Source organism: Notechis scutatus, chromosome 1, assembly GCF_049901735.1.
Source record: "Notechis scutatus isolate UNSWTSFEM ecotype Mainland chromosome 1, rNotScu1.2, whole genome shotgun sequence".
In the NCBI taxonomy this organism is placed as follows: Eukaryota; Metazoa; Chordata; class Lepidosauria; order Squamata; family Elapidae; genus Notechis; species Notechis scutatus.
In genome coordinates, this window is record NC_142009.1 from 300,631,554 (window position 1) to 300,652,314 (window position 20,761).

A 20,761-nucleotide genomic window follows, 5' to 3' on the forward strand; every position below is an offset into this window, starting at 1 on the left:
TAAATCATTCCAAACCATAAAAAAAATGAAATGAGATCAAATGATAGGACTAACGTAGTGGTTCCCAAAGTGGGTGGTACCTCTTCCTGGGGGGCAGTGGGATGACTTAGGGGGGGCACTAAGAGGCAAGGGAGGTGGCAGAGGAGTGCTGGAAGTGGGCCCCTCGCAGGGCGCAATTCAGCTTCCCCCCCCCACCCCACTTGGCCTGGCTTACTGGTGGTCGAGAGGAAGGCAAGCCAGGGCTGACCCGTTGCTGCTTGGGTCCCACCTGGATTCTCCACAGCTGCTGGGCCTTGCCTCCTAGGAGCAGGAGTGGAGGGAGCAACCAGGGTGGGTGGGGGGTACTGAGGATAAGTTTGTAGCACCAAGTGGGTGACGGACTGAAAAAGTTTGGGAATCACTGGACTAACCTATCATTTGACACTAATTGGATTTCAGCTGCTTAGTGCAACTGTTTTGTAACACATTCAAACAATCTCACCTTTAAAGGCACACTTAAAAGCCACATGTACAGTTTAATTTAACTTTGTCTTGATTCCTGGAATAAGTACAGACCACTGTTTATTATCTGAAAGTAAAGTGACTATAATTCCATTATAATTCTCCTGATTTTCTGATCATTACCATAAAATCATAAGGTTGGAAGGAAATTGGATGTTTTCTATCCTTGGTGGATAACTAATTTCTCCTTTATTTCCCCACTTTTGAGTTTGACCAGGTTCACATAACATACAAAATCAAACTGCTTTGTTTGTAGCTTAGTGTAATGCATAAATCCAACCAGAGTAATTTGTAAATCATAGACTACTGGATAGCAAATTGAATGAATGTACTAATTATTTGGTAGATTCATTGTTAACTAAGCATGAGGATTACAATAATAGTAACATTGCTAAGAGGCTATCGTTCAGTTGTCACATTTTCATTCCCAATATGGTGTCTTTGTTACATATGAATAGAAATACCTAGGAATACCCCAAGGGACTGAGTACCATTTACTACCCATGTCTTATGCTGTATTCATTGATTTTGAAGTTATAAAATGACATTTTTATAGCCAAAACATGGCATCCTTCTTTACATGCAGATAAACGCAATTAATGTAATATACAGCAGCTAAACAACACCAAAAATTGAGACTAAATAATAGAGAACTCAACAAGATATTTTTGTTGGAAATATAGGAACGTTGAAAGCACACGAGCAAATCATTATTTTATTCTGTTATCAAGAAATATTAATCTCAAACCTCCTCCAATATGAATCTCAGTTATTTTGCTTTCAAGCAATTTCATATTTTTAAAACAGTTTAGCATTTTGGACCCATCCTCAGCCCTTCTAGTTGCATCTTTTGGGACACTTTCAAACAAGGATATTTGTTCCATATGAAGGATGGAGTATTAGGAAAACCGACTTAGTGACAAAATACCCAACTAAAAAAAAATAAGTATATCATAGTTAAGATATTTAGGCATAATGAAAAGAAAAAATTGACCTATTTTTTATTTAAAACACTGTTATATTTAAACACTTTTATTTAAAACACTCTTAATTTACAGTAACTGCAAGAAGTGACTTTATAAACAAATATCTGTAACTTAATCATTAATTTAAAATAATTATTGTCAAATATCAAATATGGATGTACACTACAGCCCCGTAGTATTAATTTCCTAATATCATCTGTCTGCCCTTTAGATTTAAGTTCCTAAACTGTTTTAATGTTATTGTTAACAAAAGAACAAAACAAAATTCACTGAAACCACTCTGAAAGCACATCCTTTATGTAATCATTTGTATATCTGTGTGTATTACCATAATGATAAAGTACCATTCATGAGGTTATATCTATAGATATATTTATGTATTACCATACATTCATTTCCTATGGATATGCTCCTAAATTTAAATCCAAATATTTATGTATGGATAGGTATTTAAACACTCACAAATATGAATCCAGAAAGTCATCCATCTGTATCATTTTCAATTAGAATGAACATTATTTTGTAGTAGTGTTGAGCCACAATCAGACATAAGTTTGCATGTCTAGAATTTCTTCAAAGCAAAATGAAAATACTAGAATTAGGATTGCAAAGGTCTGATCTAATGATACCAAGTCCTGTATTTTCATGATAAAAAAGCATTATTTCAGGAAAAGACAAGAAAATTTATCTTTAATATAACCACAATCTTATTTTAGTATTTTTATTTAATGCTTCTAAATAATATTTTCTTACAAGCTATTGGGCAACAAGTTGGATTATATGTAATAAAGGACTGTATGAACTAATTTGCGTGCAAAAGATAAGTGTTTCAATCTCATAAATCATTCAATTTATGTTAGCAATTCTGCAAATTAGTTTTTGGACTATTGTAAAGAAGCTTTCATCTCCTTCTTGACAATGCTAAGGTTTATGGGTTTTATTTAAAGATTAAATAGGAATGGTAATATCCCAACAACCTGAATTTGTACCCATATTAATGCATCTGCAATGCATAAATATGAAATGTACAGAGTTCTCAATAAAAGAACTAGTATATAAATGCAGCTTCTACTTGTTCTTAGGTACCATCAGTTACATTCATAAGCAATAAACAATCTTATACTAAAAACGTTGATATAAAAATGTATGCAAAAGAATATAGATATATAAAATATCTTTGAAATCTATTGGAAAAATGTATAGCTATAGTAAAAATTGCTTATGAATTAATATTGAGAATTAACTTTCCAGAAATTGATATAAAGTTCCTAAACCACAATCCATTCCTCATTTTCTGTTTTGAATAAAACATCTTCTTCCAATGTATAAAAAACAGAAACAATGAAAACTTTTCTTAAGAAAATGAAGTAAAAAAAAACCCCAAACAATTATTAATAGCCACTTTTGAAACATTGGCAAATTTGTACGGATGTGGAATTCTAAATAGAGACAAAAGGCTTTTTCCATGCATTTGGGAGCATCTAATGCATTTGGATGCAGTTGGAAGCATCTAACTACATTTTCATGATTCACTTTATACTTAAATATTAATTCAAACAACAGAGAAGAAAATAAGCATTGCAGAAAAAAAGGCTCTAAATTTTAAAAACTCACCTACCCCAAATCCAAGGTTTTATTCAGCCCCCCCCCCCCCCCCCCCCCCCCCCCCCCCCCCCCCCCCCCCTAAATAACTTGTTCATTCAACATAACATTATTTTCTACTTCCTTCCCCTTGTTCCACCCCCACCCCCCACATTGGTCCCATTTACTCTACCATTATATATTTTGAAACATAAGGGGATTGTTTGAGGAAGGGGAGGGACACAACCCTCTTCTGTTGATATACGCCATTTGACAGCAAGAATAACTAACTGGACTTGATGTAAAAAAATTGTTTAATCCTAATCATAAGAATAATGCCATAAATAGTTTTATGGGAAAAAGACACTTAGTAAAAATGTGATGGGTCTCAAATAATTACTCCAAAAGGGAAAGAACAAGTCTGTACAGATAGTTTTGCAGAAATCTATTTGTTCTTATTTGGACTTATTTACATATTTGGATTAAGCATCACCCTTCATTGCAGCTTTATACATATATTCATACTTAAATTCTCACTGAAACTTACGAATATAAATGATTATCTCTTAAATATACATTTAACTCATTACAGTACTTTATGTTAAACATTCTTACACCATGAATTTATATATCAGGTTTCTAAATAGTGGTCAACCACTATTTAGTTTGGAAAGGGTAACTCATAAATAAGAATTCAAAAGCATTTTGCACAAAAAATAAAGAATGGCATTTATAGTTCTTACGGAACTTTAAGAAAGCATTTTTTTTCTACAACCAATTATGTCAGAGTTCAAGAGTGGTATGTGTGTGAGAGAGAGGAGAGAGAGAAACAGAGAGAGAGAGAGAGAGAGAGACATAGAGAGAATGAAGACAAAGCTAACCCCTCCTAATGTATATGCTCTATCTCAGCCAAGTATCTCTTAACCATCGAGAGATGACACTATGTGATCTTGTTTTTAATATTTTATGCTCCCCAAATACACTTGATCAGTTGATTCATTTTCCTTTATCATTTCTTTTGATCCAATTCTGATCACAAAATATTCCAGATTGATACTTTAATTGGATAATATGCAGTTCCTCATTTGACAGAATTCTGCTCCAGATTAGATCAGAATCTGACTGAATTGGGATGTCACACACAACAGAACATAGTTCCTGCCTAATCATTGCAAGCCCTCTAAGGTGTGAGAGGAAATAGCTACAGTGGTATTTTACTAAACCAGATGGGTTTGGAGAACATTTATTTCTATCACCATCAAACTGGATTTATACATAAAGACACACTAAAATAACACGAATAGCAGATGCCTATTGAGGAAGGGGAAAGGGGAAAAAGTGTGATTAGACTGACAGCAGTATGTAGAAACTGGTGTTGCATAGTTGAAGAATTATGAATAAAAGGTTTAGATCACCAATACATTTTTGTTTTTATCTGTACAATGGTTTACTTTTAGAGTTATTGAAAATTAACAACTTTTTACAAAAGGCCTCTTTGTGTTCAATACAGTATAGTATGTTTAAAGTGCTTTCCTCTTCAATCCATCCAAGTCTATTGCTTTAATAGGTCTTTTAAGACTGCACCTGCACTAGCATCGAGTGCTACTGGCATTGGGGTGAAGGTAGGCAAGGCATCTGAAATGGGTTTCATAAGCAGATGCCCAGATCCGCTTGTTCCAAGATTAGCTGGAGAGAGGAGTGGGACTGCTGCTGATCGAGGCGCAAGGAATGGATTTACATCTGGTCTTCGACTGGCTCCTGAGCCTGTTGCATTTAAGACAAAACACAGTAATGCAATTAATTATTCAACAACAAGACATTCTTCACAATTGTTATGTTTTCTGTTTACAACTCCATATGCTGTTCTTTTATCTACCCCAAGACCGTATGTTGAGATATAAACTAAATAAATAATAATGTGTCATTAATGTCTACATGTTAAATCTTTAGAAATGATTATTCATTTCTAAAGATTTTACATGTGGACATTAATAACACATTATTATTTATTTAGTTTATATCTCACATTTCCGTTTGAGTATTGAGAATGGTATGCAAAATATAAAGAAATAAATGCAAAATGATAACACATGAAATTATAAATTTTACAATAAATTAACTGGGGGGGAAAGAAGAAACACCTTTAAAGATTTTCCAAGCACTAAAAATATGAGGGTCAAAAACAATGTACACTTCATACACATATACAGGCAAATCCATAATAAAGTAATTTTTTCCCATTTTTTGCAGCTATTTGAAGCATATAACTAAATGAAATACAGAAAATGAATAATGAATAATGAAAACGTGAATTAAAAAAAGTGAATTAACAACAAAAGTATCATTAAAAATATAATCCTATAAAATTTCACTATGAAAATGAATTGTAACTGTAATGCTGAGACCTGGTAAAAAATGTAAAGATAATGTTACACGCTTCTGGTTATTCTATCACTATGAAATTGATGAAAAATTGAATGTGTAATGATGCTGATAGTTAACACGAGACTTACATTGGCCAACAATTTAATTTTGGACTTCTGTCTGAATCCTTGTTTCTCTAGATTTTTTGAAACTAGTCATTTATGTTTCTGGAATCAGCACATTTTCATATCAAAATTATTTATTACGGGGACTTCCGGTTTGTCGGCGCATGAGCGGCAGGGGATTTGCGGCTGCGCGATCCCTGCCGCGCTAGCCGTTTTGGGGCTCCGACCCAGCCGGGTGCGGAGCTAGGCTGCCCTGCAGGGGCAGCTGAAGGTGGGGGGATCCGGAGAAGGGTTTGGGGTGCTGCAGACCCCTCCTGGCCGGCAGAACCCCCTTTTCCCAGGAGCGGTGCAGCGGCGGTCCGTAATGGCCGCCACAAAGAAGCTGGCAGCCGGGTAAGAATGCGCAGGAGGAAGTGGAGAAAGTGATTGAGAGGAGAAAGTTTTTCTTGGCTCCTAGGACTCTAAGACATATTTAATAAAATTCCTGAAAAGTATGACTTTCTGAATAATACCTGCCAGAAGAGGAAAAAGCGGCTGCTGGAAGGTGCTGAAAGGATAGCTTTCCCTCTTTTCCTACGGAATAAATAACTGGATATTAGAAACCTATTTTTAGGTGGAAATTGGTTTTAAGCGATGAGTGGGAAGAGAGAGGATTAAAAGAAAATATTTGCATGCTAAGATTTGTTGGAGCAGATGCCTTAAGGATTTGAAGACTAGAATATATTGTAACAAGACTTTAAACAGATTTGGACTTTCTTTTTCTTTGATTGATATCACCCCAGAAGGAGAAAGTGAGAACTCTGCCTTGGTTTGGACTGATTGATAACTTTGGGACTGTTTTATCTTTTTTATTTTCTTTTGAATATTCTGGTTGTTGTAAGAAGAAAGAAGGAGAAAAGAAAAGAAAAAGATTTATAATGGCTCTTTCTGTTGAGGAACTAAGAAATGGTGTGGAAGAAGCTTTCCTTTTCTTAGAAATGGCGCACTAATTATCAACAAAATTACAACAGATGAAGACAGCAGAGGAACAAGAAAGAAAGGAAGGAGCCATCTTTAATGAATCTCAGAATTTGATCCAGAAAAAAGGAAGAGAGAAAGAAAAGAAAAGAAGAGAAAAGAAGAAAACTAAAGGATTTAAGGACTTAAGATCTAAAAAAACATTTAAGAAAGGGAAAAATAAAGTGCAAAACCAATATGATGATTGTAAACAAAGGGGAAAAGAAATACAGAGAAGGGAAGCGGTAAGGCAGAGGCTAGAAGAAGGGGGGTAGAAAGGTTTGTTGGGAAAAGAAAGAAAGGAAAAGGTGGAGAAAAGCTACAACGTTTTGAAATTAAATGGAAAAAGGAATTTTTATGGATAATGGATAAAGTATAATTAAAAAAAAAAAAAAAGATTTTGCAAGGTACATAAGATGAGATGGTAGTATTGCAATGGTTTAAGAGTTGATAAGAGATTAAAATGTTAAAATGTTTAAAAATGATTGGTTTTAAAACTTAATAATAAAAGAGGTTTAGAATATTGTTTTAATTAAAGAGTTTAATAAAATTATGGTATTGATGTTATTATAAAATTTTATTATAGTATTTCTTTTTAATATTTGGATTTATTCTCTAATTATGCATTTAATTGTGTTGGATGTATTAGTTAGATAGAATGTACCAAGCAAAATCTGATTGGGTATTAGATATTATTTTAAAGATTAATTTGATTAACTTAGGGGGAGATAGAAAGGCATCATACTCTGATTAATGATTTCAGGAGAAACTGACTTTCTTTTTTTTCATAAGGGATGAGACAAAGGGATGATAAAAAATGGACAAAAGATACAAATATAATGATTTAAACTAAGATGATTAATTAAGGTAGAATTAAGAAGTGTGAAATATGTGGAGAAGTTAATATAGAAGGCTTAGAATGGTAAATAAAATAAGTAATGATATGTAAGATGAGCATGAATATAATTGAAGTCCATGAAGAGAGAGACACCTGGGTCCAAGTTACTTTCAAAAGATATTTTTTTATGTTTTGTGTGTTGTGTGTATATGTCTTTTTGGGGGAGAATTGGTAAAAACTTGTAGAAATATAGAATGAGAATAATGGTAATTAAGTCAGAAAGAAACAGATGAAATAATAATAATGATATTGAATAAGAGTAAAGAGAAGTAAAGAGAAATTGAATAAGAGGTTTTGGTATATTATATGGAAATGGTTTAAAACAGAATCATAATTTATCTGACTTGTTAAATTTACAAGGGAAAAAGGTTTAAACATGTAATGAATAATGATAATTTGTGTGTTTTAAAATTAATAAAACTTGTTTAAAAAAAAAAAAAATTATTTATTACACAATGCCATTAAGAGATCCAAAACAATCAGAGGGGTTTTTTATGTTGCATTCTCCCTGTCCATTTTCTGGTCCAAATGCCCTACCAATGAAACCAAGTCAGTTTTCCAGTCTCAAAGTGCAATAATTTATTTATTGTTCCAAAGGTGCTTTTTGAAGCAGCAACTGGACTTTCTGGTTTTTCTTTGAAGACGTTTCACTTCTTCAGAACTGAAGAAACTTCTTGGATGAGAAGTGAAATCTTAATACACAATGTATATATGGTATTTTACAGGCAAGTTCATTTGTTTTCACTCTGAGTCCTGTATACCCAGGTTTACCACTGAGGCCTTTAGCTTTGCTTTCTCCAAAAAATCTGAACAGACACATTGTTTTCCTTAAAACAAACAGAATTCACAAACACCAGTCACAAACCTTCCATTCATAGAAATTGATATGAGAAATGTATTTGTGGCTGCCAATCTACTGTTAATATAAAAAGCAATCCATTATCCAAACAATTAAGGGGTAGAGAGTATATGTCTGGTTCTATAAGGCAACAATCCAATTCCTGGAATAGAACTTGTCTTTTCAAAGATTTAGCCAGACAAGAAAACTGGGTGATTGCCAAGCAAAAGAGGGCACTTTCACTATTATACTAACAGTAACAAGAGAACAAAAGGAATATAAAACATAAATGACTGAAAACACAAACTTTCAAGATAAGGTTTCAGACTGGAAATCTTTCAAGTTTACTACAGTAATTTAAAGCCAACATTCACAAGGGCTAAACTTTAGCAACTCTGCAGCAAGCAATGTTCCTTTTATAGGGACAAACTTTTAATGTCACTTCAAAAACCATATTCAATACCCCATGTATTATTTTGCTGCCTTTGAAATGCAGATCGTAATTCATGATACTGTAATAAAAATATTAAAGAATCAGAAAATCCATTTATAATCATTGATTTGTTGTTATGAGATGATTCTATAAGCTGGTAACAGACTAAGTACAGGTATAAAAAATTGCCATATTAGCATGTCTAAATCTACCCACCTTTCCCCTTATGCTCTGCAACCATTTATATAAATACAGTCTTGAAAATCCAATAAACATTATAAAATTCAATATAATATAACATTTATGAAAATGGGAGACATTACCTGCCACATTGCTGGAAGGATTAGCCATTCCTAAAGGCTTCATGTTATCAAGAGAAAGTGTTGGTGGGGGGAGAGTTGGGCGTGATTCTGTTTCAAGGAACTTCACAAACAGTTCTGAGAAAGACTGAAAAGATGATCGCAATTAAAGTACTGCAAACAGTTTAGGAAAGACATGATATGTTTCACTTATCAATTCAAGATGAGTTGATTAAGAATTTGACACCTTCACTAAAATGTTGACAACTTGGTAGCTGATTCCTAGGTATCAATCAAGTTCTTGGATCATCTGAAGGCCAATGCCCAAAAAATATCCTTAATTTATCAAATTGTCTATCAGTATATTCATTTGAAAGGATGATAACCTGAGTTTATGATATTCCCCCTCTATTCAATACTTGAGTCTCTTACCAGATTTTCAGTTAACCTACAAATATCACCAATTCTAAAAGTATATTATTTTGGGAATAATATTTCAATTTAATTCCACATGATTCCAGAGCCTATGAACAGAAAATCAAAACCAGTTGAGATTCTCATTTTTACAAAAATAAAAATAAAAACCAACAGACATTAAGAAGGAAGTTCTTGAGCAAAATCTGAATGAATTGTATATAACAAAAAATTATCAGCAATGTATTTTTCCCCAAAGAAAAAACAACTAAACAGGAGAAAGACTGCAAAAAGTGAATAAGTTGAAAATAAGTTGATTTGAAATAGAAAAATAAAAATATCAACATAGACCTTCAACCCTTAAAAATCTAAGTGTAATGGCTCAAACACCAGCTTTTACAACATAAAATGTTCTACATTTTCTATAAAGGAATCACTTAACACACTTACACTGTTGAAAATTGATTGTTGGCTTGGTCTGAGAGGTGTGTTGGGGACACTTTTGGATTCAGCAGCTCTTCCGCCAAACCAACCTGTCACCCATTTTGTAACACCTTTGTGATCTTCAGTCAGCAACTAAAGAGCAATTTAAATCAAAAGGAAAAGTTCAAACTGGCTATTTTTCAAGTAGAGTATCAGACTTTTCTTTTTCATTATTTACTAGAAAAAACAATTCATGCTTAAATACTACATTGCTTTAGATTGCAAAATCTACTCTCCCATATAGAATACTTAGCTGTTGTTCTCCCATTCTTATCAGGATCTACAGCTAGAAAGTGGAAGATCTTTTGTCTCAAAGTACTTTTTTCTTCTTCTCACTAATGATTAAATTGAAAATGTGTGGCAATGGATTCATTAGGTTTAGCCCAGCATTTAAATAAGAATAATAGATTATTGATATTTAAATACAAAAAACAAAAGAGAGATAAAAATTACCTGCTCCAGTTCATCCTTTTTTATTCCAAGGATACTTCCCATTAGCTTTAGTACCTCATGGCGCTTATTCTTTGGAGTATGAAAATGCCCAATGAAAAGATTTCGCATCAAGACTCTATTAAAATGAAGATAAAACAAATATAACTAAAAATGGCTTAATTCTGAGAAAAGAAGTGGGGGGCGTATACAATATGTATTTTGCCATGATTGTGTATCTCTCTCCTAATGCTATTTTTAAATAACAAGGAATACAAGTTATAATGTGGAGGCAGTTTAAGAGGAGAGGAGAGAAAGGGAATGGAAAGGATTTCTAAATAAGAGATTAGAACGTGGATTTATTTGAAAGCAATTTTGACCCTGATTGGGAATGAAGGATGAAGATTATGTATTCTCCTATTCTGTGTCAAGCACAGAACTGAAGCAGTGCATATGCTATTCTTTCCTTCTTGTATACTGTAGCCTATATGATGCACATTATTTCAAGAGGAAATTATTCATATGCAATTGACTTTGTGATAGAAAAGCCTGCTTTGTGTCATAAGATTATACTCTAAGCTTAACTCATCTTTTCTGTGCCACTGATAATGTATTAGACTGAGGGAAAATATGTGAAGAAAAAGCAAGTTTATCCCACTTCCACTAAAATTAACAGCTTTCATGGACTTCCATGCAGAGCTTTGCATATATTTACTAGTAACAAACATCACATTTGATATGAAAATTATGTAGGAACCCAACACCCTAGAATTGATGATGTGTGCCCTGTGCTTTCTCAACCATCTTAATACAGACATCATCACTGTGGTATTGCAGAGTAACATGTAATCATGAGTACTAGTAATGACACCCAATTATTTTGCTGATTGATTTTTGTCAGTTAATCAAGTTTATGTAAAAGTAGTCATTATGGAAGAAAATAACATATGTCCAAATAATCTGATCCAGATAACAAAAAGTTAAACTAATATATTTAATGCTAAATAACTTTCCAAGAGAATGATCCTTAAAAGATCATGACAGGATTAGCATATGCCACTAATAAGCCAGAAATCACAAAAGTTCTATTCTGAGAACCAGCACAAGACCGCAGAAATAAAATACAGCTAATTTTAAAATCCTCTGTATTAATTAAAGCTGCAGTGTTTTATTTCTTCAACTAATCAAACTATTTATAGTTAACTTTCTTAAATTTTCCCTATTAGTAAAACATTACATTGAAGGAAAATGTCCTCTGTTTTCCTGTTTAAATTATTGTCACCCCTCCCATTAAGAGCACTTTAATTAATTGGACATATTGAATAATGTATTTAATAATGTATAATATTTAAAGACCATTTAAAAATTAGTTCTGTTTTATTTTAACAAACTTGTGCTGGCTCTCAAAGTAAAGAATTTAAATTTACAAGTAAAATACAATGTGGAAAAACAAATACTCACTTATCTACTTTTCCTTCAGTACTATTTATGAGGTTCATTAATTTATTTTGCACATCTTCCAACATTTCTTGTTTGATTGTACCTAGAGAAATAAGTTACATTTACTGTATTAAGTAAGACATAAAGAAAAAGGGATGCATTAATTGAGTCTCCAGCAGGATTTCTTTAAAAGAAATGAGATATGTGAAAAAAGTAAAAGCTATCATATACAAGCACCTTTTACAATTTATATTACAGTAATTGTTTTTATTATCTTAGATTTGTTTTTATGCTATGTTTTTCACTGTCTAGAATCTATCAGATTCTGTTAAACAGCAGGGTACACATTCAAAATGTGAGATGATGAAAACAGTTCAGCTTTGGTTAAATTAACTAAAATTGAGAAAATTAATTTCCCTCCATAAAAAATGTGATTCTGATTAAATACATTAGTGATGTTGAAATTGTCTTCTTTCCCCTTTCCATGTGCACTTCCAATTTCTTCCAGATGGTACCCAATGTCACAAGTAGATATAACCCATTCCTTATCTAGTGGAGAATTGTCCTTGAGAAGATAGATTAAAAACACTGGCAAATGTTGGCAGCATTAAATAAAACTGCATGAAGCAAGCAAGGCTTTTTAACAATCTCATAAATTATAGAATAAAAAGTTCGCAGATCTAATAAAGTCGTTAAAAAAGAAAACCATTGTAAACCCCATAACTATAAAGCTGACGTGGTCAAGGGGTGACATACTGATTTCATAAACAGTATATTAAAATAGTGGCAAGAGTGCATCATTGGAATACCAGGTTAAGGACAGGCTGTCATGGGGAAAATGCCATCGCTAAAAGTCAAATGACACATAATCAAAGAGATGAAAGAGCTGTAGAGTCCCAATTGAGCTCCAAACAAGTCTAGTTGACAATACCTCTAGTGCAGCAGTATAAATAATGCATCTCTAGAATAGTAAAAGACTTAGACTTGTAGTTGACTCCTGTAAATTTTGGATAATACAATTCTATACACGCTCTGTGCTTATCAGGTAAATTAATCAAATCAATAAGTATCTGTTTCCCTCAATTTCACATGATGAAATTCAGAAATTGATATAATACTTTATTAATGGGGATAAGTTAGACAGGACTAAATTTCAAAACTTCTGTTGACCCAGACACTTAAAATATTGTCTTTCAATTTGTTAACCATTTATGGAAATTCAAAAACCTAAATCTAGTATGTCTTTTGTTTTTCCACAATTGTAATATCTGGTGCCAAAATAATCAATTTAAAAATCCTTCAGCAGCTCAGGCCAAGAAAACCTTGTCTAGGAATGCATCTGGCCACTATTCAACACGACATTATGTTTTCTTGTGCAAATAATAGCCTTTGAATAAAGTCTTCATTACTTGAGAAAAGAAAAAAGTAGACTAATTAAAGGTAAGATTTGATAGATATTAACCTCCAATCATTGTCATGACCTTTAACTGGGCAAAACGGTGCGTCATAGGGTAACAATTTCTGAACCAAAATACCATAAATGGATTAGAGAATATGTCCAAAATACGGGACCCACAATTCCCAAAGGAATGAAATTTGGGAAAGTTGTGGCTGCTTCAGTGCTATTGGCTGTTGCTGTGGTCATTTGATCTTTATTTGCAATGAATGAAGATACATATACGTGTCCCAGGATAATGTTGCAGGATCCAATATGAATTGGTCAGCAGAACCAAATATTTATTCTTCTAAGCTCTGGGCTCATGCTTGAGCTGATCATCAGGGAAATATTCTCTCCAGAGTATATGCAAATAGAGCTGCCCAGTACACATATTCTGGAGAGACAGGAGTTCCCTGATGATGGGCTCCAGCGTGAGCCCGAAAGCTTGGAAGAATAAATGTTTGGTCCTGGTGACCATCTGAGATTGGGTCCTTCATTTCAACGTTCCTTGATAGTTTCCCAGCCAGTCTCACAATTCCTTGCTCCCTCAACCTATCCAGGATCAGCCACTTACCTGCCTGCTGGCAACTGATTCCCACAAGGAAACTCAGTGGAGAAGTTGGCAGGAACTACCATTTTCTGCTCCCACTGTTGTTGTTTTTTTGCCTGTCCTTGCTGATTGTTTCTCTGTTTAGGTAAGGTCATACTCTGAAACAATGCCCATTAGGGCACTGTTTCTCTAGTATATTTTAATAGCTTTGAAGCTATCAACAAACAAGCTAGATGGAGTATTATTCTTCCTTTGTCTATTACACAGTAATTTACTGAAATATTTTTGCAAATTCCCTCCTCCTATACAATGCAAAGTTATGGCACATCTCTGTGGGATAAGCTTGTCCTGTGCCCTGAATATCTGTGTATTCAAAAGCAGCACTTGCCTTTTTCCTTAGGGCCAATGACTTCCTTACAGAATAGAATAGCTCAACTGCGTTGAGAATTGCCGGCCTCTGAGTTCAGGCACACATTCTGCTTGCTGCAGCACAAAGTTGCTTCCCTGACCATTTGCAGAAGACATAACATCATAATGTTACCTCCATTTCATTGTAACACTATTGTTGAGACAGGCTGAATGTGCTTTAAATGTTCCTTCTTATTCCAACACAACGCAATATAAGGTGTATAAAAGGGGAGCCTCGTCACATCCATGTCAGTGATCTGATCATCTCGAACTGGCTTGGTAGTCTGCTACAGAACACTCCCTCCTGGCCATATATCTGTTCTGTGGTATCGCTTTGAGGAGGAAATCCCAGCCACTTTATTTGCTGAAAATACTGACATACTGATCTACAAATCTCAGAGTAAGATTCGATACAGCAAAGAATATCCCATAACTAAAAATATGTTGTGCGTGTCAATTACAAGAGGGCAATTCAAAGGTAAAACAATGGGCATGAAGCACAGTGAAACTTGGCTGCAGGATATACTATGTGCTTTACGTGCTAATATCCTATTAAAGTACAAACTGAAAACACACAGCTGGAATTTAGGGCAATGTTTATGCAATTAAGCAATAAACATCACAGTTTCTTGTGCAGTGGTTGCTGATCTCATGTGGCCAAATCCCAAATTGTTCCACATCCTCAACTACAGACCACAAAACACTATTCTCACATCTAATGATCAAAGCAGCTGTGCATAAGGTGAAATAGTATCTTTCTCAGTATAACCCAGAAACAGTTTTTACCGGCTTTGAACTGATTCTGATAAAGTACTTTGATTTTATTTACTAGTTTACTAACTAGAAGTGACTGTTTTCTTTAAAGGACAGTAAACAAACAAAACAGTTAATGTTTTTGAGAGCAAGTAATGATGAAAATGCAATCTGGCTTTTTGAATGCTGTTCTTTCTCCTGAAAATACTCTCCTTTTGGATTGACAGAATTGGCATTAAGAAAATTAGCATAATAATGAATGATTGCCATGAGAGAAGAGCTTTAAGACATATTTATTTTATAAAAAATATTCCCATAAAGAGAATTTCAGTTACACTTTATTAAAATAGAAGTCCACATGAGTATATTTAAACTGTACTATTAACAATCTCCATTTGACTTATGCAAAATAAGTTAGTCTGCACAGCTATTCTCACACATATATTTGCAATACTAAGATAAACAGAATTGGCTTCATTTTTGAAAAAAAATGTTTCTCTTGGCAAATCTTTCTACTGTCTGGCCAAGATGTAAATAAAATATATTATGACAACATTTATCAACACATCAGTATATTTAGTCCAAAAATAAGGAAGCAAAGTTGAAAGCAAATTTTCAAGTGGATTCACTATATTAGTATAGTCGAGGGTCTGTTTGAAATGGTTGTTTTTTAGTCCAGAAGTTCATATTTTCTGAATAGAAAAGCTACCTAGTACAGTTTCTTCTCAAGAAAAGGAGATATTGATACATATTTCATTGTATCAATATAATACTTGTAACATTTTAGCAGTTGTGGAGCCCATTTGGCCCTACCACATCTCTCTCAACAATCCAGTTGTTTAACCAGGATGGGCAATAATGACAGATGCTGGAAAATAAATTCAGAAACATATGGAAGGCAACAGGCTGCCTACCCAACTTTAAATTAATGATAGCACTTCATGTAGCAGGAATCAGTATTAATAGGGTCTTTTCAATTTCTGAAAAAAGTATGTAGAGCTTTCATGGATGTAGAATATATCTCCTGACAGAGGATGTAACGGGAACACAGATTAAACAGCACCGTGGCACAAGCTGAATGAATATCAATAAACCAAACAAACACCTACCTGTAGCAATATTCTTGGTTCTTATCTGCCCAATGAAGAAATTAAATATTTGTATTTGGAATAGATAAAAACGGAGAAAACAGAGGATTTACTATTTGATGAAATATTATTTCTGAGAAATTGTTGGAATTTGATCAGATTATATTCAGGGATGGGCTTCAAAAAATTTAGTAACTGGTTCTCTGCCCGGTTGCTGGGTGGACGTGGCTATGGTGGGCATGGTCTAGTTGGCCTCCTGCACTACGGTGGTGCTGGGGGGCGTTTTTGCCCTCCCCGGGCTCTGGAAGCTTTCCTTGAGCCTCCAGGAGGGCAAAAACCACCTCCCCGGGCTCCGGAGGCTCTCTGGAGGCCGGAAATGGGCCTCTTTCCAGCCTTCCAGAACTTCTGGGAGGTATGTTTTTCGCCCTCCCCAGGCTCCAGAGGCTTTCCTTGAGCCTCTGGGAGGGCAAAAATGGCTCCCCGGGCTCCAGAGGCTCTCTGGAGCCTCCGGGAGGCCTGTTTTTTGCCCTCCCTGAGCCTCCCCGAGTCTCCGCGTGCGTCCTGAACTTACGTGTGATCCAAAACAGGCCACGTGGGGACTCCTGAGAGGGGCAGGATGGGGTGGGTGGGGCCATCCAGGAGTGGGATTTGTCAGTTCGCCGAACCAGCCATAAAATTAACAACCGGTTCGCCCAAACTGGGGAGAACCAGTAGCAGCCCACCCATTATTATATTCCTCACAAAGCAACTTTCCCAATCCAATTTTCTTACAAGGACAAAATGTCTTAATTTTAATGATCAATAGAATTTCTATGCAGTACAGAATTAAGGAAATTATTTTATCTTACTTGTTGTTTTGGAAGTTTTCTAATAAAAATAAACAACGTCCACAAAATACATGTAATTTTCTAATGGTGTTCAGAGAAAAGTTAGCAATCAAAAAGAGTATTTTTATTTTCTGTTAATGTATTCATCAAAGTATATGGAAATAATTCAATTGTACGTCCTCAAGATACAGGAAGATCTTGACAGACTTGAACACGGGACCCTATCTAACAAAACGAAATTCAGTGATGAAATAGTGAGCTTCTATATTTAGACAAGAAAAACCAAATACATAGAATAGGTGGTACTTGGCTCAATAATAGTAACTGCAAGAGAGATCTTGGAGTCCCAGTGGACAATCACTTAAATATGAGCTAGCAGTGTGCTGCAGCTGTCAAAAAGGCCAACACAGCCTTAGGCTACATTAACAGAGGGATAGAATCAAGATCACGAGAAGTGTAATATCACTTTATAATGCCCTGGTAAGACTATATTTGGAATATTGCATCCAGTTTTAGTTGCCATGATATAAAAAGAGGTTGAGACTCTAGAAAGAGTGCAGAAAAGAGCAACAAAGATGATTTTGGGAATAGAGGCTAAAACATGTGAAGAATGGTTGCAGGAATTAGGTATCTCTAGTTTAATTAAAAGAAGGACTGGGTGACATTATAGCAGTCTTCCAATATCTAAAGGGCTGCCACAGAGAAGAGGGGGTCAACCTATTCTCCACAGTACTTGAAGGCAGAACAAGAAGCAATGGAAGGAAACTAATCAAGAAGAGAACTGAGAACAATTTTCCTAACAGTGAGAACAATTACCCAGTTGAATAGCTTGTCTTTAGAAGTTGTGGATTCTCCAATATTGGAGGTTGGACAACCATTTGTCTGAAATGTTATAGGATTTCCTGCTTGAGCAGGGGTTTCTATTAGAAGACCTCCACTCTGTTGGAACGTTAAGTTAAACTGTTAAAATGTGTCTTATTCCGATTCTAGAATTACCTGGAGTAAGAACAGCCTGGGGCATACTGTGGTCATGATCAGAGAATCCACTACTAATGAAGGAAGAAATAATTGTACAAACACAAAGGAGCTACTTCCTTTTTCTTTTTTTACATTAATTATAGAAAGTAAAATGACTTTCAAAGAGGAAGATTCAGTCACAACTATACACTGACTTTTAATCTTAGTAAAATAGAAGATAATTCACATACTAGTGCTTTGCTTGCAAATTTTTAAAAATAATCTTGTTACCTTGTCTTTTAAGTTCTTCAATTTGTTCTTCTTTCAGATCTAGTTGCTCTGTTAATCTTGATGCAGAACCTAGAGCTTCATTTGCTTCATCCAACCTTTCCTGTATGATGAGGTGGATTGTTAAAGTAAGTTTACCATGGTTATCAGAGCTAACAAAAATATCTTATATTTCACTTGTATGGATCACACATAAACACATATATTAATTTTATTAAAGTCAAACTTTTTATAGACAATGAATGCAAGAGAGCAGTAAGACATTTCTATTCTTCTCACAAATTCTTTCAGACACTTTTTACTCTTATCTTTTTAAATCTGTCCTCTAGCATCTTGCTTCCTAAAGGGGTGCTTAAATGTTTATGAGCCCCTTTGAATTTTCAATTTTTCTGTATAAATATGTAGATTAAAATAGAATTTTTGGGCTGGAATGACGTTAACAAAAGGAAACACCACTTTCCAGCGTAATAAAGTTATTACGCTCATCTGTGAAGCCTGGTAGTCAGCGTATTATATTTTGGGCCTAATTTGCTGCCTCTGGATCAGGACAGCTTGCCACTATTAATGGAATTCTGAATTGTACCAACAAATTCTATAGGAAAATGTCAGAGTATACCTGTCTGTGAAAGTGGGTCATGCAGCAAGGCAACAACTCAAACATGCAAGCTGTATGATTCAAGAATGGCTAAAGCAGAAAAAAGTTAATATTTTGGAATGGCCAAGTCAAAGCCCTAACCTTAATCCTATAAAAATGTTAGGGAAGGACTCAAAGCAGGCAGTTCATGCAAAAAAGCCCATCAACATATCTGAGTTAAACTGCTCTGTAAGGAGAAATGGGCTGAAATGATGTGCTGAACTGATGTGCTGAACTGATCAACAGCTATTGGAAACATTTAGTCAGTTATTGCTGCCCAACAGTTACTGAAAGCAAAATCATACTTTGCCACACACAAATATGTACATTTAGATCAGTTTCCTCCATAAATAAATGAACAAGTATAGTGCTTTTGGTGTATTTGTTTAACTGGGTTGTCTTTATATAGTGTTAGGACTTGTGTAGAGAACAGATCATATTTTAGGTTGTATTTGTGCAGAAATATTAAAAATTAAAAAAGGTTTGCCCATTTTAAGTACCACTGTACAACAACTGTTACTGCTCCTTCAGATTTTCTGATTCTTTTTCTTTACTGAGTCAGTTTGAATAAATAAGCTGAGCTAGAGAATCATTCAACTTACTTGCAACAAAACCACGTGGTCTTCTAGCTGCTCTGCTTTCTTCTTCCAATCTGCAGTCTGCTTTTGGGCTTTTTGTAACTCAGCTGAATACATGGCTTTCTCTTCTAAAGTTAAAATATGCTTATTTAGCTCTTTAACACACATTCATCATTAAAATCAGATATTGAGAGAACAGCTTGTTCAATAGCTTTAGTGTCACCAAAACGGTATACAGGGTTAACCATGGAAGTCCTTTTTCCAGAATGAAGCCAGGGAATTCTGAAATGGGACATACCATAGCTGTCCCGTTTTGTGTGTGTGTGTGTGTGTGTGTGTGTGTGTGTGTGTGTGTGTGTGTGTGTGATATCAGACTCTGAGGAGGAGGCTGGTTTTCTGCTGGAGTATTTTCTGAAGTACATTCCTAGCAAAAGATATTTTGGCCAAGAGTTAATCTTATAGAGCTATATAAGGAATGGCACAAATACCAGATGGCAATCCTACAAATGTTTCCCGGGAGAGTCAATAATGCCAAGGGGAGCCAAGCTGGTTGGGCCATTTTGTCAGCAGTGCAACCATCTTGCCAGTCAGGGATATGATTAAATCAAACAGATAATCCTAACATCCTTAAAACTTTTCATCATCAGCATGTGTGAACTCATTTTAGCCTTCCTAAACCAAGGAAGAACTTTGCATCCAGCATGTCCAAGTGGGATCCTGTGGGAAAATAAGGTTGGTTTCAGGCCTAAGTTCTCAGACTTCTCTGAGTGGAATGAGGTGTGTGTGTGTATTGGGGGAGGGTAGGTGTCCTTTCCTCTACTAAGTGACTTTTTTCTTTCCTACAATCTTCACCTCTACAGCAGGAGTCATGAGAAAACTTCTAAAAGGTAAAGGACACACAGGAAGGATTGGTGTGATTTTTTTCCCTTACTTTCTCTTTGCTTGCTCCCTCTGTCTACAGGTCCCAAGACTTGACATCCTGCTTTTCTAGTTTCTGTCAAGAGTGTGTGGATACAGAGGCGGACCTCCTCTGATATTACTACCCTATTGTCTTCACTTCTTTCTCTTCTTTGGAGAAGAGAAAGTCATTGATGCTTCAGAAGGGACTATAGGTAGTCCTTGACTTACAACCGATTGCTTTCTAACCGTTCAAAAGTTATGATGGACCTTCCCAGGGTTACTTACAATCCAGATTCAAAGTCCTTATAGCTACCACTCCCCTGGAGGTCATATGATTGCATTTTGGGCAAGTAGCCCTCATTTACAGGAAAATTTGACCACATTTTTGCCAGCATTTACTTCCTTTTTCTGGCAATAAAAAAGTCCATGACAGATAATGGATTCACTTAACAACCTCTTAATAACTTAACCACAGTGGTTCATTTAACGCCTGCTGCAAAGAAGATAGCAAAATTGGTCATGTTCACCTGATGCCTTGCTTGACAACTGGCAT

General features: G+C 35.0%; 1 protein-coding gene across 2 annotated transcripts in view; it reads right to left on the reverse strand.

Annotated features, from left to right (window-relative positions):
* Positions 1-3,500: 3,500 nt before the first annotated feature.
* TRIP11 (thyroid hormone receptor interactor 11) overlaps positions 3,501-20,761 on the reverse strand; it is a 38,873-nt gene continuing 21,612 nt past the window's right edge. For both annotated transcript variants that reach the window (XM_026679194.2, XM_087952069.1), the window contains exons 14-20: positions 19,333-19,436; positions 18,100-18,199; positions 11,809-11,890; positions 10,372-10,486; positions 9,886-10,011; positions 9,046-9,169; positions 3,501-4,832 (exon numbers count right to left, since the gene is read on the reverse strand). In XM_026679194.2, coding sequence (XP_026534979.2) covers positions 4,621-4,832; positions 9,046-9,169; positions 9,886-10,011; positions 10,372-10,486; positions 11,809-11,890; positions 18,100-18,199; positions 19,333-19,436 — 863 coding nt within the window. In that variant the 3' untranslated portion in view covers positions 3,501-4,620. The remainder of the gene's footprint in view (positions 4,833-9,045; positions 9,170-9,885; positions 10,012-10,371; positions 10,487-11,808; positions 11,891-18,099; positions 18,200-19,332; positions 19,437-20,761) is intronic.